The sequence below is a fragment of the Euleptes europaea genome, chromosome 2 (genome assembly GCF_029931775.1).
Source record: "Euleptes europaea isolate rEulEur1 chromosome 2, rEulEur1.hap1, whole genome shotgun sequence".
Lineage (NCBI taxonomy): Eukaryota > Metazoa > Chordata > Lepidosauria > Squamata > Sphaerodactylidae > Euleptes > Euleptes europaea.
Genome location: NC_079313.1, coordinates 86,655,065 through 86,679,759, shown reverse-complemented (window position 1 = coordinate 86,679,759; position 24,695 = coordinate 86,655,065). Strand labels below are relative to the sequence as shown.

At 43.0% G+C, this 24,695-nt stretch overlaps 1 protein-coding gene across 1 annotated transcript; it reads left to right on the top strand.

The window, feature by feature from the left end:
* The first annotated feature begins 4,710 nt into the window (after window positions 1-4,710).
* Window positions 4,711-15,285, top strand: LOC130473620 (triggering receptor expressed on myeloid cells 2-like). Its single transcript, XM_056845180.1, has 5 exons — window positions 4,711-4,765; window positions 7,226-7,570; window positions 9,436-9,490; window positions 13,707-13,891; window positions 15,234-15,285. Exons 1-5 carry the CDS (start codon window positions 4,723-4,725, stop codon window positions 15,236-15,238), a joined length of 633 nt encoding a protein of 210 aa, XP_056701158.1. The 5' UTR covers window positions 4,711-4,722; the 3' UTR covers window positions 15,239-15,285.
* The last annotated feature ends 9,410 nt before the right edge of the window (window positions 15,286-24,695 follow it).

Sequence of the window (24,695 nt, the reverse complement as noted above, 5' to 3'; positions counted from 1 at the left end):
CCTTAAAGAAAACTTGTGAAATTTGTCTGTTGGTTATGCTGCAGACTAATTCACTGTTATGGATGGTTAGGAAAAGGGCTACAGTAATAGCTATTCCAAAAAAGACTATTAATAGCAATAATATCTAATACTCTGGGAGACTACTGCTTGGATCCCGACTAAGCCAGCGTGGTTTAATGGTTAAGAGTGGCGGACTCTAATCTTGAGAACCGGATTTGATTCCCCACTCCTCCACATGAGTGGCGGCCTGTAATCTGGTGAACTGGGTTGGATTCCCTACTCCTCCACGTGAAGCCAGCTGGGTGACCTTGGGCTAGTCACAGTTCTCTTTGAACTCAGCCCCACCTATCTTACAAGGTGGCTGTTGCGGGGAGTGGAAGGGAAGGAGTTTGTAAACCAGTTTGATTCTCCTTAAAAGGTAAAGAAAGCCAACATATAAAAACCAACTCTTCTTCTAAGTTTTCTGCTAATGCAAGGGGAGATGTCAATTTCTGCCAAATTTCCCCTTTCTGCTGCAGACTCCCAATTTCATGCTGTGCCTGAGGGTCCCCTCTCCCCCAGAAGCAGCAGTTCACAAAGATCAGTGGGCTGAAGCAGGAGGCAGGGAGGCAGGAAAGTTCTGTTCTGCTTAAAGAAGTCCCTTCTGTTAGCAGAAGATTTAGTCTGGTTTCAGACACCCAGCTTTGACTCCCAGCTGTGCCCTAGAAGTGCACTGGGTGACCTTGGGCCAGCCATTCTTGCAGAGTAACCTACCTCACTGGGTGGTTTTTGAGGATACATTGGTGGAGGCAATACTGCAAGCAGCTTCAGATCCCTGGTGAGGAGAAAAGCAGGGGTAGATATCTACAATATTAATTCAAACTAGATGAATGCATGCCACTTTGGGAAGTTTGTTTGAAAAGGGACTAACATGTATTGAATAATAAAACAAGTACTACATGACTAGAAATCTACTCTACAGTCACATCCACACTATATACAATTTTAGTCATATTGAGATGCTGGAGAAAACATCTGATATGGGTGTGATTTTACAAAGAGAGAATATACAGTTCAGTGCCTTAGCTGTTACGTGATCCCGAGTATAAGCCCAGTCTCAAAGGCATATGAAAGGCTTTGCTGGATGGATCAGATTATGATTCACCCACTACACAACTGGCTAAAAGAATCCCATCAATCAGCCAGCTCCATGTGGTTCAACAGGGGTTGGCCATTGAACTTCAGTGATGGTTACCAGCAATCCTGGAGAAAAATGTCCTGTCCCTTTTACATTTATTTTTAGTTTGCCTTTCTGACTAGAAGCTGCTTAATGTGTGGAAATGGGCAGTTGAAGCGTTTTGTGGCATGGAGGTAAACGGCATCACCTTGTAAATAGCAACCTATTAAACCCCTATTAAAGGACAGGACGTTTTTCTCCAGGACTGTTAGCCACCCTAATCTCAAGTCTACCTTTCACCTGCTGCTGGTTTAGAGCATCTTCAGGGAGGAAAGGCTAAATAGGGGGTAGGGTTTTACGTTTAAGGGGGAAAGATGACTAAAAAGAGAACTATAAAATTATCAATAGTGTGGAGAAAGCTGATGTCATCTTTCTATCCTAGATGACAGTGGAGTCAATGATCAGCAGTCAGTTCCAGAGATACCACTGGCAGTCCTGCTTCGACCAAAGTACAATTAATGGCATTTCCTGTCCTCTAGTTTATGATAGGGAGGGTGATTGCAGTGCCAAGGCGTGCCCACCTTCCGTGTATGAGTTGGAATGTTCACCTAGGGGTTCTATGCATGTGAACCCCCCATTTTTCTTATGCAGATGACACTGATGAAGATATTCTGATCAATACATGGAGGTAAGCCATGCAGAGGAAGAAGGGCCTCGTACTATAATTGTAAGGTTCCCTTTCAACGTGGTGTGGTGGTTTGGAGCGATGGACTCTAATCTGGAGAACCAGGCTGGTTTCCCCACTCCTCCACATGAAGCCAGCTGGGTGACCTTGGGCTAGTCACTGTTCTCTTAGAGCTCTCTCAGCCCCACCTACCTCACAGGGTGTCTGTTGTGGGGAAGGGAAGGTGATTGTAAGCCAGTTTGATTCTTCCTTAAGTGGTAGAGAAAGTCAGCATATAAAAACCAACCCTTCTCTTCAGGCATATAAATGGTTTTGAAAACCAGCTGACGGAGCACATACATCGTGATTTGTAGCTGCTGCAATTAAATAGCATCTTAGTATTCAAAAGCAGCATACCTCCAGCTGCCAGATGCTGGGTGTAAAAAACAGAGTGTGGTTGTTGTCTTCCTGTCAACATGTGAGATTCCCTGACACACTGGGTTGGCCACTATTAGCGATGAGATGCTGGGCTAATACAGTTCTTGGAAGAAGCTGGATGGGTTCAGAGGGAAACAGGTAAACTCAAACCAAGATGTCTGAAGGAAGCTCTAACCTTTGCAGGACTAGCAGAAGTTGCTGGTAGTGCAGTGAGAGCCAGCTGTAGTTTAAAGACTTAAGCAGCTGTTCCCTATACCCAAGAAGGCGAGAGAAAGTAGGGCAGAAGGCAAAGACTGAAAAATAATTCAAACACGGTTGGTGTGAAGTGAGAGGAGGGGCATTTAAACTTTCTAAAGTAAGCAAAAAGCGGGGGGGGGGGGTCCTCAACCAACCCAAAGCAGAGAAAGAAACAGAAACTGAGCAGGAAAAAAGCTACCCAATATCATGTATAAAGACATCACAAACTGGTTGCAACATCAATTTTTTTCACACAAGAACTGCAGTATACAAGTTGCAATTTCATCCTAATTAACATAAACCTTTTCAAATCTAACACTTAACAAAGCTGAGATCTATTAACATTCAGTACAAGCTTAAGTCACATGTGTTTGACCAATGGGCCTTCAGCAGTGATAACAGCATTTGAGAAAAATACATATATGGAGTATGAAACTATAATTACAAAAATAATTTTTAAAAAGTAAAAATGACTAACAGTCTAACACTTTTATCATTTCTTCCCTCCGTTTCTGTTTCTTTCACTGCATTAAAAACTTTCCACCCTGAACAGCTGTGAAAACAGCTGGCCAAGAAGTAGCAGGAATGCAGAGAATATTTACAGATAGAAGCAGACAGGGGGAATTGCTAAGCTAAGCAAATAGACAGTGAAGTCAGGGGGTGGGGAGAGAAAGAGGAACCAGAAGTATAGTGTGCTGAGGGTGTGTTTCATGATCAGGTGGGCAGACCAAAATATGCAGAGGAAGTAGCTCTTGCCAAGAGTATAGGGATGCTGAATGGCCTGGAGCACAAGCCAGAGGTGTGATGGGTTTTTTTAAAGGGAAAGAAACCACTGAACTGGTGTTATAGACACAGGCTACATTCATTCTGTGGTTTAAATGGCCTGTGCTTACTTAAAACAGGCTGAATCCAAAAGACACTTTCCTTGGAGCAAGTCCCCTTGAAGTGCTCTCCCTGTTACTATGGTTAACCAGTCCCATGTAAAGTGAGAAATTGCTTCATGTTAAGATTTCTTGCATGGAACCCTCTTAGGGTTGCCAACCACCAGGTACTAGCTGGAGATCTCCTGCTGTTACAATGAACTCCAGCTGATAGAGATCACCTGAGAAAATGGCCGCTTTGGCAATTGGACTCTATGGCATTAAAGTCCCTCCCCTCCCCAAACCCCACCCTCCTCAGGCTCCGCCCCAAAAACCTCCTGCTGGTAGCGAAGAGGGACCTGGCAACCCTAAATCCTCTGCTTCCCTGTTCCTGGTATAACAAAAAAACAAAAACCTGAGACTTAAGGCATGTTACAATCAACAGAATGGGACATCCAATAAGCAATGTAATAGAGTTAGGATTGCAGAAATCTGACAGCAGAAATCTGAAATAGAGCTGAAATAAACCATAATTAAGACATGTTAAATGATAGCAACAGATAGTATGGGTACTGTACACAGAAGTATAGTCCACAGCCTTTATTAAAGCATCTTTCTGAACCATTGTTATAGCTCTGTCACATGTATAAAAATGCCTGTACAAAAAGCCCACACATTCAGCTGTACATAAAACTTTTGTTCTCCATTTTAATGAGAGCTAAACATGTTTGTGCCTTACTTTAAAAAAAAAAATTGCTAGATGTCAAGATCTCATACGTAAGATGCCATTAACAGCATAAAGCATTTTTGAGTTCACTATTAACTATTTGCTCTCCAGTTAAAAGATATTGGGATGTAGTCATATCAATCCCCTGTGATATGAGAAATATTATATTCAACATAGTCTGCCCCTCCTGTCCAAGTGCTCACACTGTGTATCCAACAAGTGGGCCAAGCTTGATAAATATGGCACACACTGTAGGTTTCATTTATATAGCCTATGAAGGGCCATTCTGAATCCAGAGACACAGGTAGCTTGAGTTAATAGGCTTGGTCTGAGGTGCAGAGGTGATGGTTGATCATCAGTGCCTAATGTCACTATTTCCATTTCTGATGTATCAGTCTCCCTCCCCCTTCATGGGTGAGACCCAGGCTTGTGATACATGTCACTGCTGATGCCCACTTTTTCAGCCAGTGTGAGACTTCTCACTGGTGTGTTGCTTAACCCAAAGACAGAGAGCAGCAGAAGTTCCTGTTCTTATGCCTTTATGCACAGTAAGGCAAAAGTTCTGTCCTTGGGCAAGACCTACTTTTCCCTTTGTGTTGGAAACATCTTTTTTTTTTTTTTTTTGATCTGCCAGAGCCAGATGGAGAGGTTTGTACATCTTGTCATCTTAGTGTCCTTGTCAGGTAAGAAATTAAAGCCCCTTTGGGTTGGATGAGTGGGAGCTTCAGATGTTCAGAACAGATTGTGATGCCATGTACAGAATGAATGGGTCAGAAATTGACTGGCCTGGCCTGTATGCATGATTCTGAGGACAGGAGACAGTTAATCCTACCCAAGCTTAGCTATCTGGTTTTACAGTTTTTTCCAAGCTTATTGCTTTCCTTTCCAAGCACTTCTGGTGTGGCACATCTTGCTCGCTTCTGCTGTGTGCTTGTGGCACTATGTAAACTGCATGCCATGAAACAGGATAACCTGCTAGGGATATTGTGCATCAGTACATACATAAAAGGTTGAGTCTTAACATGGGGGGGGTTGAGTAAATGTCCACCAAATCCATTCCAGCTGTGTAGTCCTAGCATTCTATAATTCTGTGTGTAAGATGTAAGGCTATGAAGCCTCAGATCCTGCCATCCGAAGGGCAGAGAAGCAGTCATCTCCTGGGCTTTTCTCTGTGCCAGTTCATACATACATGCCCATCAGGCGATGATGACTTGCATGTGTGAATGAGCCATCACAGATTAAACATCTCAGATACCAACTCAAACACAATACTTTTCAACAACTCAATAGGCAGCTGACATCCAAGTCAGACATTAAGAGTTGGGTTGCTGCTACATTTATATAGAGCAGAGGGAGGTTTTGAGGCTATGTAAAGTGCATCAGCAGTGATGGTGCTCCCCTCTCTCATGCTGGGCACAGCTGTTTTTCTCCCTGTACCGCTCCAAGGTCAAAATGAACCCTGGCAGGAGAAAAATGTCAGGAAAGAAACAGTTTCAAGGGGAAAGCTATGGGTGGTAGGGGAAAGTCTCAAACTCCCCTTCCTGCCCACTAATCATAATTGTGTGTGGTCAAGTCACAGACAACTCATGGTCACCCCCAGGACCATGGGTTTTCAAGGCAAGAGATGAGCAGAGGTGCTTTGTCCCTGCCTTCCACTGTGTAGCAATCCCAGTTTTTCTTGGAAGGTCTCCCATCCAAGTACTAACTATGGCCAACCCCTGCTTAGCTTCCAAGCTCTGAGGTCAGCACAAGTCATGGCTATTCAGGCTGCTAGCCCACTAATCCTGTGTGCTAAATGACCTTCAACCCCCCTGTTTATATGAATTCAGGACGCTGAGTTAGACCATGCTACTGTAATGTCATGTTTGTCCCTGAGTCACCAAGTGCTGAACAAACCAGCCCAGGGTATCTTTTCATCTTAGCTTCTTCTCCCAGAAAGTGCTAAGAGGAGGCTATCTTGGAAGGGCAGAAGAGGAGATACCCCAGACGAGAAAGTCCTTTAGTCATGGCATAATCCTCACTACCTCCAAGTTGCTTCCAGTCAGCAGGTCTACCGTATGGACTTTAGATGGGAAGGAAGCCTTGAGAACATGTGAAATATTTAATGAGCACATTTCTGGTTTCCACTACACAAAGCAGCATACATTTTTAGTGCAAAATCCATATATATTAGTATGGAGGATTCAAATTTTGCCTAAGCTCAGCTCCTGTTTTCTTGGCCTCTGTGGCAGGTCAGAGCAAGAACAGGAGATGTAATATATCAAAATGTCAGCAGAACTGGTTAGAATATATTGGAAAGTATTCTGTAGGATGGGAATATGATTAATGCTAGATCGTTGGCCAAGGTGTTCTATTTCCTGTCCCAGAAAGTAAAAGACAGAGGACTATTCTAAACCCTACTAGACATGACCACACCGTCATCTGTAGCTTTCCCGTAAAAAGCAGCATGAGGCTGTGAATCTAAGTGGCAGAATTGTGGAGGATGGGCTTCTTATTCTTCATTTTGGCCACTTTATTCATCCTCAGTGGAGAGGTATTAAATTTGCCACCTTGTTTCTCTTGATATGAATGACTGCACTGCACTTTACTGGCCTGACCTTAGACAGTTTTGCAACTGGATGCAGCAAATCAGATGCCTCCAAGGAATCTGCTGCCTGAAGCAACTGGTTCAGGTTGCTTTGCCTCTCACCACACCTGTTGTTGTATTGATTAGAGCTGCCTTCACACCAGTGTGCCCCCTTCGCTTCTTAGCAATCTGTCTGAAGTTCAGGCTGTCCCTACCCAGCCTCAACAGAGGCAATATACATGATCAAGGTAGGTTCTAATACAAGCCTCTCTCTCCCAGTTCTGTACCAATAGTGCAGCTGGTTGGTTCTCTATATCCAATGAGATTTTAGGGACTTCAGGTCTGATCCAAGCTGAACTCTCACAAGAACAATGCATATGCAAATTCCTTGACTTGGATCTACACCCTGCATTCAAAGCATCTTCTCCTTATATTGGTATATAAACAATGCAGGAATTTCAGAGGGTAGGCTTTGGACATACAGATCATACGAGCTGTAGGAGATATGGCTCCAGTACTACACTCTGGTGTGTTTCATTCCTCCATTTTGTAATAACAACTGTTCTCTACTTCCTAGATGCCTACGCAGCAAATAATCATGCAGTCGTGTATGGGATTGAAGGGGAGTCCATCTCTATCAACTGCACCTACAATCCCAAAGAGAATCAGTGGAGAGAAAAGAGTTGGTGCAGACGCATCAGCCAGACCGAGTGTCAGCATGTTGTCACTGCCCGGCGTTTTTGGATGCCATTCCTCAAGAGGAGGAATGGCACCACTTCCATCGCTGATGACATCCTGAACGGGATCCTCACAGTGACCATCAGCCCACTAAAGAAGGAGGATGCCGGACTGTATCAGTATAAGACAGACTTCTTGGGGAGCATGGGCACCCTGTGCAAGGTGATGCTGAAGGTTCTGCGAGGTCAGTGTCCTAGTGTCCTGCCTGCCTGCTGCCTTTTAAATACCCAGATTTGTGTTACAGTATACCTCAAATGCATTGGTCTTACTGACTACTGCACCTGAGATCATAGCATTGTGGGTGTTTTTGTTTTTTTGGCTATATATATATATATATATATATTTGACAGCATAACACAAATGCAGACAGCTTTGCAGTCACAAGAAGACAACTTCAGTGATGGTGTTTCTGCTTAAACTGAAGTCCACAATAGCCACATGTTCCCGTTTTTGTGTCTTTGTCAAAGTTTATATACACTTTTGGATGTCCCAGAGCTCCACCACCACCATCGCAAGAGACGACTCTGGTTTCAACTTCAGTCACAGGTTCCTCAGCAATTAAATCAATGGCAAAGTTCTCATTTACCTCTTTCTGTCACCCAACAAATCAAATCTGCCTGTAGTCACTTTCCTCATAAACCCCGTGTGAGTCACCGGCTTGCCGTTGCCGGCTGCCTTCATTCCGTAGCTGCGCACTGCCGCAGAGCGCGACGCCGCCCCTCAGTGCCCCCAGCAAGGGCATGGCGGCCGCCGCCAACTCGCGGCCTCCTGCAGAGCGGCCCGGTTGCACACCGAGATCATAGCATTGTTGACAGAGACACAGTGACAGGCAGAAATTGTCAGGAAGACCTTGCCCAGATGATAAGAAATATATTATTTATTAACCCCCCAAAAAAGAATTCAAATGGTTAGCTGGAAAACTATTTGGAGCAAGTAAATGCATAATCTAAATAAAGTGGACTATATGCTATCTGATTACACACAGCTGTCTAAAAAGGTCTAATGGCAATATCTAACTACAAAGCAAAGCTGGAACCAAATCAACAACCAGCTACAGAAATCTAATCACAACAGCCTAAGAAATAAATGCTGGAACACAAATTAAAACAGTGAGTACAAAATGCGAAAATCAACAGCTAAAATAACGGGGGAGCCAATGATTTCAATATATATACAAAATGTAGAGGATCGAAGAATCTCAACAATTGGGGTTCTCTAGTGGAACAGATGGTTTTGAAATCGCCCCCCACGAGTCCATGAGAGCCAGGTGGATAAATGTCTCCCCCTCCCTTGTATACAAGAGGTCAGTCCTTGGGAAAACTGTGAACCCCCGCCCCCCAGGTATCCAAGCTGGAGGGGTGTGGGCAATAGTGGAGGAGAGAAAGGTTTCAGGCCTTGGTTGGAAAAATTCATAGGGGCAGATGGCAGCGGCTGGATCAAACAAATAATCCTTTTCAATCTCAGATGCATGGCAATGGCAAGGCGCCCGGCCCCAGGAACAGCAAGCGTGGTTGGCATCAGGCAAACTAAGGCAGCAGCAAAAAGAAATAAAAAGTTGACACAGATCTTTTATGCACGGCTGTTTCACTCGCCATAACCCCTCCGACGACTTTGGGTCTTTGTTTAGATTGTGCTTGCCGTTTCCGACTGTCGGAGGTCGCCTCGCTCTCCCCCTGCATTTCCCAGCGTTTTGCCCGCATTTTCAAATTTGAGATAAAACAGGTCTCTGAAAATGCGGGGGGAGAGCGAGGCGACCTCTGGTGGTCAGAAATGGCATGCATAATCAGCACAAAGACCCAAAGTCACCGGAGGTGTGACGGTGAATGAAAACAGCCATGCATAAAAGACCAGAGTGTGTTTTTCCTTCCTGAATAGGCATTCTTATTTCCATAAAAATTATAAACTTCAGGCTACAGATCAGTGACTGGTAGTCCCAATGTCACATTCCGCCCCCCATCTTTCTAGTACTAGTTGTGATAATGGACTGATTCTTACAGTGTCCTAGTGTAATAGTCTTTGGCCACTAAAGTGTTGTGTTTCTGTCAGCAGGAACATGGGAGACTGAGTCACCTGAAGAGCCCAGAGCAGTACAAAGCATCTCCAGGTAAAACTATACATTCATTTTCAGCCAATGCTTTGCATCAGTGCTTATGGGATGTACCCTTCTAAGCCTAGGTACTCTGGCCTATCAGCAAGAATAGATGTGTTCCTAACGAGAACTGGACAGAACACAACAGGGAGAAAACACAAATGTTTGGCAGCTCTCACTACACTAAGACAAAATAATACAGCATCCAAATGCCAACAAGGAACATGCTCATAGCAGATCATTTAAAATAGTGTTAGTGATGAAGGGTGATAGCTGCAGAGCCCTAACCAATGATAGTGGTACTGATCCATGGCCTAACAGTGCTGTAAGCAGAGTTATACCCTTCAATGAATTTAGAGGAGTGGGACTCTGCTTTGGATTGCTACTGTTAGAGTGTTATACAGATCACACTCTGTCAATCTTGCCTTTGCTCCAGAGCCCCATTGCCAGAGGAACAATCATAGTGTGCTCATTCCCTTTTCTGTGGCTCAGTTTCATTAGTGGCTACCAGGTATATGAGAAACTGATAATGTTCCCACACAGGTGACTGGCTGGCAGAGCCTTGATGTCATATTCTATTGCAGAGGTCATTTGACAGGTAGAGCACCAGGCATCTCCAGCAAGGAATGTAGGTAACAGGCTGGAGGAAATTTCTGCCTGAAATCTTGAACAGCCACTGACAGAAAGAGTACTACCGGACCTATACAAATGCATCTGGAAATGTGGTTATTATGCCAATAAAGGTTCATGTACGTGTGTGAGTACTACTGGAATAAATGGACCAGTAAGGGTAGATGGGTTAGTAAGAGAACTACTGGACTAGACAAAGTGACTCAGTTTAGGATATTTTCATCCTACTGAACACAGTGGTCAGTATTATTTGCTCTGACTTGCAGGTAGGGTTGCCAGCTCTGGGTTGGGAAATACCTGGAGGTTTTTGGAGGTGGAGCCTGAAGAGGGCAGGGTTTGGGGTGGGGAGGGACTTCATTAGGGTATAATGCCATAAAATCCATCTTCCAAAGTGGCCATTTTCTCCAGGTGAACTAACCTCTGTTGCCTGGGGATCAGTTGTAATAGCAGGAGATCTCCAGCCACCACCTGGAGGTTGGCAACCCTATCTTCAGTGTCTCAGGTAGGGGTCCTTTGCATCACCTACTACCTGATCCTTTTAACTGGAGGTGGCAGGGATAGAACCTGGAACCTTCTTCATGCAAAGCAAATTTTCTACCACTGAGCTGTGGCCTGTTCCTCCTTAAAGCCAGTTAATATAGCCTCAAGTTCCACAAGTTACGTTTTGGCCATGATGCATGAATGCATACCAAGGAAGCCAAAAAAGCAGACTACATGCCACACCATGCAAAGCCTGTGCCTAGGGTTGCCAGCCTCCAGGTAGTTGACTATCAAGTAGTAGCTGGAGATCTCCCGCTATTACAACTGATCTCCAGCTGATAAAGATTAGTTCATCTGGAGAAAATGGCTGCTTTGGCAATTGGACTCTATGGCATTGAAGTCCCTCCCCTCCCCAAACCCTGCCCTCCACAGGCTCTGCCCCAAAACCTCCCACCGTTGGTGAAGAGGGACCTGGCAACCCTACCTGTGCCAGTTCTGTTAAATATCTGAAGAGTCAAAAGACTATCAAAGGATAAAAAACCTCACATGACTAAATTGCAGCAGACTGGAGGTATTTGAATACTTCCGATCACTGCAATTAAATTTCTTGCCATACTCTGAGAAACTTATAAAATCACATCCCAGAGTTACCCTGATCATCATCTTTTTCTGTGCTGCAGAAGGGGGGGGGGATGAATTCTGGGTCCTATTGAATTTGATACCTCCTTAGAGACTTTCAGTTCATCTTCTGTTCTTCTTAACTGCAGCATTTCACCAGGGATATATACAAGATTATTCTGACAGAAATTACAAAATTTTATTGCAACTCCCACATGTACCCTCTTGCTGTGATTTGATAGCACAAGTACAACTGCTACAATAGGATTTAATAGATTTCCCCCACTTGGGCTCTCCAGCTGTGCCATTTCAGAGGGTAATACAACTTTGATTTGGATTGTCGAGTGCACGGATAGACAGCATACAGAACAAAACAAACCAGGTCTCCCTGGACTCTATAGCATTGAAGTCCCTCCCCTCTCCAAACCCTGCCCTCCTCAGGCTCCACCCCCAAAATCTCCAGATATTTCCCAACCTAGAGCTGGCAACCCTACTTGTAAAGCACAAGAGTATGGGTGGCACAGTAGAAGATTATGAACTCATCTTGTGCTCGTGTTTGTTGTCCTGGCAGAGATTATTTCTGGTCACAGACCTCCAGCAGGAGAACAACAGCTTTAAAAAAGCAGTTTCAGAGTAAAAAGCATGGGTGGGGAAGGGTCTGACTTTGTAAGGATTTGGCAGCAACCCTCTCTAGCACTCAAGTTTGGATCAGAGACCAGCCTACTTATAGTTTCTGCAAGAAGATTTTGGACCCTTTGCCATACTCCAGTATGGACTTGGCAGTAAAGGGGATTTTACAAATAACTTGACAGGAGCAACATTTTCAAAACACAATGAACTGTAAAAGAAGAGCTCTGGCTCTCTTTCTCTAGACTAGATGTTTGTGACTATTGTGTATGTGAAGACCTACATTTCTGTTGTTTTGCTAATTCTACATTTATTTGACATCATTCATGTATGTTTATATGTTGTATAGTACTAATTGTTTTGCATTACATTGATATTTGTTCCTACTCGTGATGGCCTGGGAAGACCCAGGGCTGAGCAATTGACTTGTACCCTCAGATGATGCCCTCTTTAAGTCTTTTTTAAATCTTCAAAACAGTAATAATCAGCTACCCCCACCCCCTGCATAATATTTCCTTTTAAGCATTTGGGACTACCCCAGGAAAGTTGACAAATAGCCAGTAGGAGGAAAGGGTTCCCCCACTGTTGCACAAAGGAGAAGCAAGAGGGGAAATTGCCCTCTGTCTCTTCCCCCTCCTTAGTGCAGACTTCTGAACCCAGGAGTCAACTTTCCCAAGTTTGGAATGATCTGCTGGTGGGGCACAGCAAAGATGCCCAGTTCTCATACAAAGGGGTTGCTAAATCCAATCCGCAGGTTTAAAATATGTTAATTCTTAGGAAATCAAATCACTTGGAATTCAAATAGGGTTGCCAGCTCCGGGTTGGGAAATACCTGGAGATTTTTGGGGCAGAGCCTGAGGAGGGCAGAGTTTGGGGAGGGAAGGGACTTCAGTGCCACAGAGTCCAATTGCCAAAGAGGCCATTTTTCTCCAGGTGAACTGATCTCTATCGGCTGGAGATCAATTGTAATAGCAGGAAATCTCCAGCTAGTACCTGGAGGTAGCATACTAATTAACTTTTCATTTGAGAAATGAGGAACTAAAAAGCAATCTGGACGAAATTTACAAACTTGATGCTGGTGTGCCAGATAGTCACAGCCTAATACATTACAAAGACCTCATGTCACCTGCGCCCTGACCTGGATGGCCCAGGCTAGCCTGATCTCGTCAGATCTCAGAAGCTAAGCAGGGTCAGCCCTGGTTAGTATTTGGATGGGAGACCACCAAGGAATACCAGGGTTGCTGTGCAGAGGAAGGAACTGGCAAACCACCTCTGTTAGTCTCTTGCCATGAAAACCCCAAAAGGGGTCACCATAAGTCGGCTGCAACTTGACGGCACTTTACACACATGCATGTCACCTGCATGTCTGAAAAGGCCCCAAGGAATCCCTATTTGCCCCATTAACGAATCTTACTTGTAGCCCATCAATACATGTACATTTCCCCAACAAGGCTAACAGTGGCTCCCTGGGGCTATTTCAGATCAGGAGAATGGTGCATGGGAAAAAGATTATACCCTCCTCTCCCCATTGACTATGGTACCAGTCTGAATTGCCCCCATGCACATCTCCAAGACCAGGGCCAACACTCTGGACAAGAGGACTAGGAGGCATATTGTTAGATCCTCAGCATGTGTAACAGACAGGATCAAATCAAAGGAACTGCACCCATACATACTAGGTAGAAAAACAGGCGTTTTATAAAGTCAACGTCTGTTAGCTTTTAGAATGAAGTGTAAGCATTTAAAATGTCAGCAACCATATCAAGCAAGCTCAGGTTGTTTATTGAAAACTCACCGTTTCCCCTCTTCATTTTAAAATAACTTTTCACACTAAATTCCCTGCTTAATACCATCCTGCATTTGTGACTTTCCAAAGCACCATAGGAACTGCTGGAATCAATCTCCACTTCCTTGCGGCTGGATTCCTGGGTTTCAAATGCCTGGTTGTCATAGTCCTCTTGATTATTGCCTGGAGCCAGAAGAACAGAAGGTTGGAGGATAGCAGCAGAAGAGAAAATGAGCATCAGCTCCTCTCGTTAACAGGTAACATCACTAGTACAGGTAAGGGCAATAGAGGTTGAGGGTGGGACTGACTCAAGCATTTTGCAGCCTTAGACAGAACATGGCTGGGGCTAGGCTAGGGTTGCCAGGTCCCTCTTCACCACTGGCAGAGGTTTTGGGGGCGGAGCCTGATGAGGGCGGGGTTCGGGGAGGGGAGGGGCTTCAATGCCATAGAGCCCAATTGCCAAAGCGGCCATTTTCTCCAGGTGAACTGATCTCTATTGGCTGGAGATCAGTTGTAATAGCAGGAGATCTCCAGCTAATACCTGGAGGTTGGCAACCGTAGGCTAGGCAGACAATGTTTTGTAGCAGTCTAAGAAAAACAGGGTAAGGGCATCCCCACCCAAACTAAGAATATCTCCCTACAATATCATGGGTTGTTCTGGGGTCCATATTTAGTTTGCACAAGAACAGAAAATAATAAAAGTAGCATGGGAGCGCAGACTATATATCGCTTTCTGCATAGTGAGTGCCTCTTGACCTGTAATAGTGGTACCTGGAGGAGTCCCTGAATTTAGTGTAGCTCAGGGCCACTGCTATAGGATTCTGGGGAACATTTTCAATCATTGTAAGGACAGGCCGCACTTGATGCAGTCTGCACACAGATTATTGTAGTGCTTTCATAAGTATTGGCCTCTCTTGAATTGTGCCAAAATAGGAGGCCATCTTCATTGTAGAACCAGACCTGAATGACGGAAGATTTATACAATAAACTCATCTTATTTCCCACATAATTCTGCACATTTTAATCTTGTAAATAGAGTTGCCAGCTCCAGATTGGGAAATACCTTGAGATTTGCGGGGGGGGGGGGGGAGGGGAGCCTGGAGAGGGCAGGGTTTGTGGAGGGGACGGACCTAGTGTGGTCTAATGCCATAGAGTCCATCCTCCATAGCAGCCAGTTTTTCCAGGGGAACTCATCTTTGTGGTCTGGAGATCATTTGTAATTCCAGGAGATCTCCAGGCCCACCTGCAGGTTGGCAACCTGACTTGTAAAAACACTCCGAATGCTTGTGAGACAGTCTGTCCTCCCAGTCTCAAATTAGAGGAGTGGGAAGGGGAAATGCCATGGACTTGCACATCATGTGGTCTTAAACAATACGTTTGGAAGGGAGGTGGCTTTCTTTTGCTTTGTTTCTAAACCTTTAGGATATATTTCATTTTTTTAATTTTTGCCCATGATCGTGTTAGAAACTCATTTTGTCTAAAAAGAAAAATTCAGCCACACCTGGTAGCCTCTGCCAAGTGCAGAAGAGAACCACAACGGGTAACAGTGGTCATAGGCTGTATTTATTTCACTGCTTCGTTTCGTTTTATAACTTGGATGACTCTTCCTGTTTCCAGCCTAACAGGAAAAGATCGTTGTAACTAGATGTGATGGAAGGAAGACAAAGAACAAGGGCAAAAACGCATGGTCGCTTTAGCCTCCTTTATTCCGTTTCAGCCAGGATTCAACCAGGATCGAACGCATGCATTTCGCCGAACGTGCGTTCGATCCTGGCTAAATCCTGGCTGAAACAGGGAATAAAGGAGGCAAAAGCGACCATGCGTTTTCGCCCAAGTCAGAATTCACTGATAGACGCATGGAAGTGGCTACCGCAGATACAGACTGCATAAGGAAGACCTGCTTGCTTTACTGTTTCACCCCATGCCCAACACAAAGACTGTTGTGGTTTCACTTGCAAAGCCAAGTTTTGCCTACGGAGACAATTGCTTTGCTGTCACCAGTCAAAGAGATGTGGCCTGTAGGGGCACTTGTAACCATACTGTATCGGGAATAATCTGGAGAGTATATAAGGGATCTCCTCTCTTTTGCAAAGTGTATCTAAAAATAATTATTACAATAACAAGATTAAATTTTGTTGTGATATAAATGAGTGGAGATGCTTGTTGGAATGAAGAAATCCCCGTGGATGGACAACAATACATAGTAAGAAGTACCTTGGAGAGAGAAGGCATGCATTGATTATTTTTATATAATTACTATATAAAATGTGTATAAAGTAGCTTTTTCAAATATCCAAATAACACAGGAAACACCTTGAATGCTTTCACAGGGTAAGCATAATAACTCATACAGATGTCCAGATTGCTTGGGTTGCCTCCTGTTGCCTCAGACGCCAGGCATTACTCTTCAAATCTGCAGCTGAAGCAGAAGAGAAAGCAACAGACCTGTCCCTTCTGCAGATCATCTCACCTATTCCCCCTGCAGACCTATCATCTGCACTTCTATAGCTGATATAGTCTCCAGCTGTGCCACACAACAGGTAAGAATCACAGCTGGAGTGTGGAGAGAACGTGGGACTGTCGTAGTAGCAATGATATCATTCCCTTTTTGCAAGTTGATGTGAGATTACACACCTGTTGTTTAGATTATTCTTTGTCTTGGAAGGTTACTTGGAACAATTACAGGAAAACAGCTTTTTAAGAATTGTGATTAACAGCTTTTTAAGAATTGTGATTGGCCTTCATATCTTGGTATCTCATATGCACTTGCTGATTGGCTATTTGCACCTGTGTTGCTATCTCTTATTTAGAGTAACCAATCCGATATTTAGAAATAGTCACATGATTGTGAGAACCAAACTTAGAGAAAGATAAGACTGATAATTTTTTCCCATGAATAAGCACTCCTGTGAGAAGCAAATCAAATTTTTCTGACTAGAAGTCTCAGAAGCAGAGGTGAGATGTCTTGGTGAGATACTGGGTACTTTGGGCTTTTTTGATAATCCCTAAAAGCGGAGACAAAAGCTAAAACCTGATTTGTTTTAAACAACTATCATCAGTTATAATATAAGTAATGCTTGGAAAGCTGATAATGTCAGCATGTGTTTCCACAGTTTCTGTGGGGTTAATTCCCTTATGTCTTTATTTTCTTCTGTCTTGCTCAATAAAAATAATCTTTTTGACTAATAAAAGATAAAAGATTGTGCAAGCGTCTTGTTTGGTTACTGGTCGCTCAAAAGAGAAAAAAATGGACTCACGAGGCAGAGGCGTCTCTCTCTAACACGATAAACTATAAGGAATTTTGTGGCTGATCAGTGTTTCACAAGCCAAGCTTAAAAAAAAAATCTATATAAGTCTCTCTAATGGTGTGAGGAGGGAGGAAATAGAATCTCATGCTACAGAACCACAGCTGTCTGGGTGTGTGTTTTTACTTCAGCTGGAGATTTAAAGGGGTAGGGCATCCAATTTTTGGCATAAGAATCGAGAACCCTAATTATCAATGCCAAATGGTAGTTTGGGTAAAAAAAAAAATGGTTCCCTTTTGTTCATGTACATGCATGTTCACACATTTGCACTACAGGCAAATGTGTATCCTTGTTGATTTAACTTCTATAGACCCTGGAAAGGAAGAAAACTTGGAATAATGTAAATTCTTGCAACTCATACTAATTTTTTTAACATGGCCTTCCCAAAATAAAAAAATATTGGGCTGAATTACCAAGGAAATGTAACAGAAAAACAGAACTGTCCCTGGTAAGTTGGGATAGCTGTAGCCTATGGTCTATCAAAAAGGGCAAGAGTCCAGTAGCACCTTAAAGACTAACAAAAATATTTTCTGGTAGGGTATGAGCTTTCGTGAGCCACAGCTCACTTCTTCAGATACAGCTAGAATGTGAATCCATCGGTCTTTAAGTAGAGGAACAGTATGTAAATGTGAATAGCAGGCTTGATGGGATTAGGTGTGATATGCAGAAGAGTCTGTGATGTCCAGGGGAGAGATGGGTATGGAGAAATCAGCATTGGTAATGGGCCATGAATGCAAGGTCTTTATTCAGCCCAGGTAAATGCATTGACTTTAGTTTGAATACCAACTGTAATTCAGCAGTTTCTCTTTCCAATTACCAATGCTGATTTCTCCACACCCATCTCTCCCCTGGACATCACAGACTCTTCTGCATATCACACCTAATCCCATCAAGCCTGCTATTCACATTTACATACTGTTCCTCTACTTAAAGACCGATGGATTCACATTCTAGCTGTATCTGAAGAAGTGAGCTGTGGCTCACGAAAGCTCATACCCTACCAGAAAATATTTTTGTTAGTCTTTAAGGTGGTACTGGACTCTTGCCCTTTTTGACTACTGCAAACAGACTAACACGGCTACCGACTGTGAATTATCCTATGGTCTATGTAATAGTTTTGCAGAACTGCTGAAACCCTTCAATAAATGTTATAAAATATACATTCCTTGTGCACAGTCTAAGAAGCCTAAAATACAAACCTCTTTCAACGATTTCAGACTCAAGGAGGCTGAAAGTTCAAGTCCATTTCACAGGGTAGACAGAATTACTGCTGAGGAATGCTTGGAAGTATATTCTTAACTGTGTGCAAATAGAACTGCTGAACAAACATAAGGCCTCAGGAAGTCTGATCTCAATTCAGAGTTGTTATTTTTTTTTTTTTAAGTTCATTGTGCAACCAGGAAATCAGCATGCTACAAAAATAGGACAACCATGATAGCACCCTTTGCTGTGGTCTCTCTGTTCCCATTCTGCAATACCGGTATCCTCTTTCTAGCCTGTGACTCCTGCATACCACAAGCACTGGAACTAATTTCTCTTGGTTAAAGAACTTTTTGCAGAATAAATAAAACTTGGCCATTGGGTATTTTTTCTTGATACAGCAAAGCAACATAAAGAAAGTCCAATGGAAAGATCAGGTTCCAGATTTTACTAAATTCTAAAGCTGGATTGAGGATCACTTTACCAAACTACATGTGGCATATACATCCACATTCATTGATCAACCCAAGCTGTTGGAAATTAATAATATAACCCCATGTTGGTGGTTTTTAACACTTTTGCTATCCTGAAGGTGTGATACAATGATAGAGGAGTTTCCACTGATTAAAGGTTCAAATAGCCCAAATCCATACACCTTCATGGTTCCTAAATGCAGACAACATTGAATAAAGACCTGGATAAAAGCACTATTGATATATCTAATTCTCAGTGTGGTTCTATCTATGGATACTTATATCTGGAGATTGGGACCATGAACAGAACAGACAAATTTTCTACAAACCCAAGAAAAGCCCCAGGTTTGCAGGAAAAAACTGAAATCTAAACAAAAAATATACTTGGGGCTTAAAATCCCCCAAAATAATACATTTAAGAAACAAATGCCTTTTGAGACCTCAGTGGCTATTGCTAAGCAACCACAGCAATATTGTCACCCATCAAGCCTCAGTTTCTGTCAGTAAAAGGTGAGGGGCAGGACCTTTGCCAGAGCTGCTGTGGCCTTTGAAGGAGGGCTCTCTCTCTCCCCCCCCCCTAACCTACCTCACTCTCTCTCAACCTAACCTATTTCACAGGGTTGTTGTTAAAGTAAAATGGAAGATAATGATATAAGCTGTTTGGAGTCCCCATTGTGGAAAAAGGTGGGGTGTAAATTGTAAATGAATGATAAATATAGCTGAGGATAGGGGAGATAAATGGCTGGTTTGTTGACTGGTGAGTGGGAAGAAAAGAAGGAAGCAGAGAAATGAGAGAGGATATGGGGTCTGCCAGGAGAAGTGAATGAGAAAATAGTGTCAGGAGGGAGATACAAGGGCAGGTTCCCCACTGTGCAACTGGGCCCAGCTTGGCAGCCAGCACCACACAACCAGGCTTGAGAGCTGGCACCATGCAACTCAGCCAGAGTGTCCTGGGGAGAGACAGTCCCAGGGAGGGGATGAGGGAAAGCCGAAGATGGGTAGCAAATAAAGGTAGGCTGGCTGGTGAGTGGGAAGAGGAAAGCAAGCAGGAAAAGAGGGGAGGCTGTGCGGGCTTTCAGGGAAGGGAAAGAGTAAATAGTGGGGGAGAGGGAAATAAGATGACACACAACCCCTTGTGGCTCCCCTGCTTGTTTGAATCTAAAACATAATCAAGTTATTAGTGCAGTAGCTTCAAATCTTTCTCTAAGAATTTAATAAGATATAAGGAAATTAGGACATGTTGTTTTTAATACCATTGCCTACATTCAGATACTTTCCTGTCTTCTGAAAAGAGAAAGCCAGTTAGCAATAAGCACAACTTCATTTACTAATAACAAGTGGTAAGAAACAAAAGTTCTTATACTCTCTTACAGCTTTGTGCCTTTCCTGTGTATCTCCTACAGCCAATCTGATGGTCCTAGTGAGTCACTGACTGCCTGGGGGATTAACTCTTGTCACCACTAAGAGTTATGTCACAATCACCAAATGACACATGTGCTCCATAGCCATAGCACAGTCTAATCATGCTGGGATGGGATGTTGCCAGTGACAGAATTCTCCTTATCTCTGACTATCCAGCACAGCCAGTGCCCTATCACTTAAAGGCACATACACACACACACAGCAGCTTCCTACACTTACACAATGATATTCAGGATGTGTTTAAATGATCTTCCTAGATCGCCAAACCAACACTAGTGATCTGGAACACCAAGTGACAGACAATGATAATGCGTATTTTAGTTGCTTCCTGCAAAGGAAAATTGACCCACTGACTACTCTGCTCTGAAAGCAATATTCAGTCGCAGGATGAAGCAGCTCTCTCGTTTCCTGCTCATGCTGGTTCTAACAGGTAAGGCACAGAGAAATGTTCTTAATTTGGGGACATCAGCATCCAAGTGTTGTTTGTTTATTAAAGCATTAATATAGTGCGAAGTGCAAAACACACCCGTATGGGATTGAATTAATTATATAACTAGAGTCTGCTTATTTGCTTTTGCAATTACCGCTTTTTTTTCTCCCCTTTTTTCTGAAAGGAGGAAACAATTTTAGCTACCATCAAACAGAAAACTAAACAAATGATGAATGATAGCTCTATATCCTGTTTTGTCCAAGAGGTTAATTGCAACCACACTGTTTTGAGCCCCAAAAGTCCAGTTTACCTGTTTTGCACCCATGTTTATATAATGTGTGGGGAAGGCACTGGCAAACCACCCCGCAAACAAAGTCTGCCTAGAAAACGTTGGGATGTGATGTCACCCCATGGGTCAGGAATGACCTGGTGCTTGCACAGGGGACCTTTACCTTTTTTATATAATGTGAATGAAGGCTAGACGCCACAAATGGCATAGACTTGAGTATGTGTTCAAAGTGAATGGAAAGGAAGCCATGGCAACAATGTGGGGAAAGCACTTAATTATGGCTGCAGGTCTGTGCACACTTACTTGAGAGCAAATTCCATTGGTTCAGTGGCACTTCTGAGTAAACCTAGGATAGCAGCCAGTCGCACTATCTGTGCATGGAGTCCAGACCTCATGGCTAGGATCTGAATCCCTTGTGCCAGTTTGTTTTTTTTATCATTGTTGGTTATATTGCCAGATTCACCACAATACCAGTTCAGCAGCCAGTTCTTTACAGCTTGGATCAGGCACACATTCTTCTCACTTTCCAGTGAGGGCCTCTGATCATTTACAGATTTTTCCCCTTTTATTTACCCATATTTGACACATTGGAAGAGAAAATAACACTTAGGATATTTTCAAACTGCAGTTACTTACACCCTTAATGAAACACTTGAATGCTATACCAGAAGTTTGAGAACCCATCAAAGTAGGGTTCCTACCTTGTGTGTCTACTGCCATTTGGACAGCACAGCTCATGCAAGTTCCATGTGTGCTTCCACGTGAAGTGTGGGCTGGAGATTAGGATGTGTAGGGACTGCATGGAAAGATGTGCAGTGAACGTACCCTTGCCTCCTTTCAATGCCCCATTGTGGACATGCTCAGCCTCTCCAACATCACACTGGATGAGCATTCAGCTCATTTTAGGCAGAGGGAAAATTCTGTGCCTCCCCATTTTCAGCTCCTAGCTCAAGATCACCTATTTGGTGAATCCCTTAACCTGAAAGGTCAAAGGAATTTTGTTTGTAAGTTGTCTATAATTGCACTATTTTTACTGTTCTTGCCCAAGGTCCTTTTGTGCTGAGTAAGACTCATTCACCTACAACACTTATACTTCCTTCCATTGAAAGGCCCAACGCAGCAGAAACAAATCAAGCATTGACTATATTGCAAGGGGAATCCCTCATCTTCCTTCTCTTCTGTGGCCAGGAAGATTTGAACAAAGAGAAAGTCTGGTGCAAAGGACAGCTGAAAGTATGTCTCCCCAGAAATCCTGTGATCTTCTCAGAGCCAAAATGGAAGAATTTAACAATGGCATCAAATGAAAAAGTCAAACTGGGAGATCCAAAGAAAGGCTGTGCTTCTGTACACATGACAGCTGTTGAAGTAGAGGATTCAGGGCTATACTGGTTTGGGCGACTGGATGGCCAGAAAATTACCAATTTGTTAACAATTAATATGGTGGTTCATAAAGGTGAGTGCTTTGAGAAAACTACAATGGGTAGTCTCTGAGGTAACTATGAGTGCCGAGGAGGGTGCCGAGTTGTTTTCTGTTGCTCAAGAACTTTTAACTTTTTAACTTTTCTGTTAATAATTTTTTTAATATATTGTATGTTTTGTTAAAATTTAATAAAAATTTATATATATAAAAAAAGAAATTAAATCAAAAGAGTTTCCATCTAGACATTAGGAAGAATGTTCTAACATTGGTTTTTGTAGGTTATCTGGGCTGTGTGACCGTGGTCTTGGTCACACAGCCCAGATAACCTACAAGAACCAATGAACTCTGACCGTGAAAGCCTTCGACAACAATTTTCTAACAGAGTGGTTCCTCAGTGGAACAGGCTTCCTCTGGAGGTGGTAAGCTCTCCTTCCCTGGAGGTTTTTAAGAAGAGGTTAGATGGCCATCTATCAGCAATGCTGATTCTGTGACCTTAGGCAGATGATGAGAGGGAGGGCATCTTGGCCATCTTCTGGCCACTAGGGGTGTGGAGGGGGGAGGTAGTTGTGAATTTCCTGCATTGTGCAGGGGGTTGGACTTGATGGCCCTGGTGGTCCCTTCCAACTCTATGATTCTATGAGTGCATACAAATTTACATGACCTGTGTTGATCCTATGAGTTCATCACGCTGGCCCACATTTTGCTGCCGTCTTTGGCATGAATAGGTAGAGAAGTAGTGTGAGGTGGAGTTGCCATTGTGTGGGGACTGTAAAGGATGGCCATGCATTGGATGCATAGCTGGGTACACCTTCAGTCTTCATCCATCCTTGTGGTCAGGTGATTGCATATGTAGTGCTGTATAGGTTTGGAATCTCCTGCAACAGTATGATTTGTTAGTTATAGCCCACAATCCACCAGTGCCTCAGTTTTGGGTGCAATCTTAGCCCTGATATAATGCCCTGTCCATACCTGAAGTCACACTACATCACTTGCAGCTCTGGTTTGGTAGATATATAGCACCATGTATTATAAAATTGGTTCAATTTAGCAGAATTGCTTAGAACTGGGAAAGAACCAAAGCTTTAATCCACCTTATGTTCTTTAGCCATAATGATTTAAATATAACAAAACAGTATATCTCCACTGTAAACATATTAATTTTGAACCTGCTTAACTGTCATGACTTCCCCCAAGGCATCCTTGGAAACCTAAGATGGTTAGAGTAATAAGAATTCTTTGGCCTAGATCGCTGGCCTTTCCCTCCTAATAAAATTGCCATTTCCAGGACTATTAAACCCATGTTTAATAGTTGATATCTCCACAGTTCCTTGCAAAGAACAGAAGTCAGGTACTAGTGGACAACAGCAGTGCTCTAGGGCCTATGCCAGTGTCCAGCAGAGGCAGGATTAGCAGAAATCAGGAAGCAATAGAAGAAGCAACTAAGCAGAGTTTGGTCCCGGTATGATCACTTCAAAGCATCTTAGCATTTGCAAGATAATTCTGCAAGCTTTGATTCAAAGGCAGTGGCATAACATTCACTCCATGCATGATGGAGACCAGTCTTGTTGCAGATGGGATAGACTAGTGCTAGTATTTGTCTCCTTTTTTTTAAAGCAGGCTGAATAAAGTGTGCAAAAAAGGGGGGATGTTTATTTGGCAAAGACAATAATCTTTGGCATTACCAAGCGAGAACTTGTATGGGACTGAAGTTGGCTAGTCTGAATTTAGGGAAGTTTGGAGAAGGATGTGGCAGCTGTGGCTCAAAAGCATATTCATGTACAATCTCACGAGACAATAGTTCATCATAAACACCAATAAAAATGATTGCCAAGTAGATAGAGATTGTTTTAATACAAAGTATGAGGTCAAGACATATCTCAGACTGGGGCACTCTCCATCAAGGGATACCTATAGAATGAAAATGTAGATATAGCTTTAAATAGTCATGACACTAAAATTATACCTAAAGAGGTGCACAAAATGATGATTAAAATAGAAAATGTTTAGAAATAGACACACAAAGTGTGTGTTTTAACTAAATTGTAAAAATCAATATAAGTCAATAATGAATACCCTTTATGTGGGCATCCTAGTGATTGGAAGGAATCTTATGGACTACCCACCTACCTCTAAAACACAATTGTCAAGAAGACATAACTGTTTCTCCACTTCTGTTCTTAGTAAGTTTGGGGCTTATTTTTAAAACCTCAAGGCAAAGCGTAAAGCCTTACTGCAAGTTAGAATGAACTTGACAATGAGCTTCGCCACATTTTGTGATCTCCTTCAGTTTTTACAAGCTGAAATCTATAGTCACAGCTTGAAGGGACTCATACCCCTGATCATCAGTGATGCTGTGGATACTATCTAGTAGGACACAATTGCATCCACATTCTAGGCAGCATTTAGGAGAGCAGTAGTCCTGCTATCTGAGGAAAGAAGTATTTTCTTAAAGGAAGATGATCTGATTCCATGCAACAAATAAGCCAATGTGTATTCCTTGTACTAGAAAGTGATCTTCAGATAAATCTATAGACCAGGAG

What these genes read in the sequence shown, in the direction of transcription:
- LOC130473620 (XM_056845180.1), top strand. Translation starts at nt 4,723, where the DNA reads ATGGAGAGGTTTGTACATCTTGTCATCTTAGTGTCCTTGTCAG. An exon ending in CATCTTAGTGTCCTTGTCAG is followed by an intron (nt 4,766 to 7,225) that starts GTAAGAAATTAA and finishes TCTACTTCCTAG; the next exon opens with ATGCCTACGCAGCAAATAAT. An exon ending in GCAGTACAAAGCATCTCCAG is followed by an intron (nt 9,491 to 13,706) that starts GTAAAACTATAC and finishes GACTTTCCAAAG; the next exon opens with CACCATAGGAACTGCTGGAA.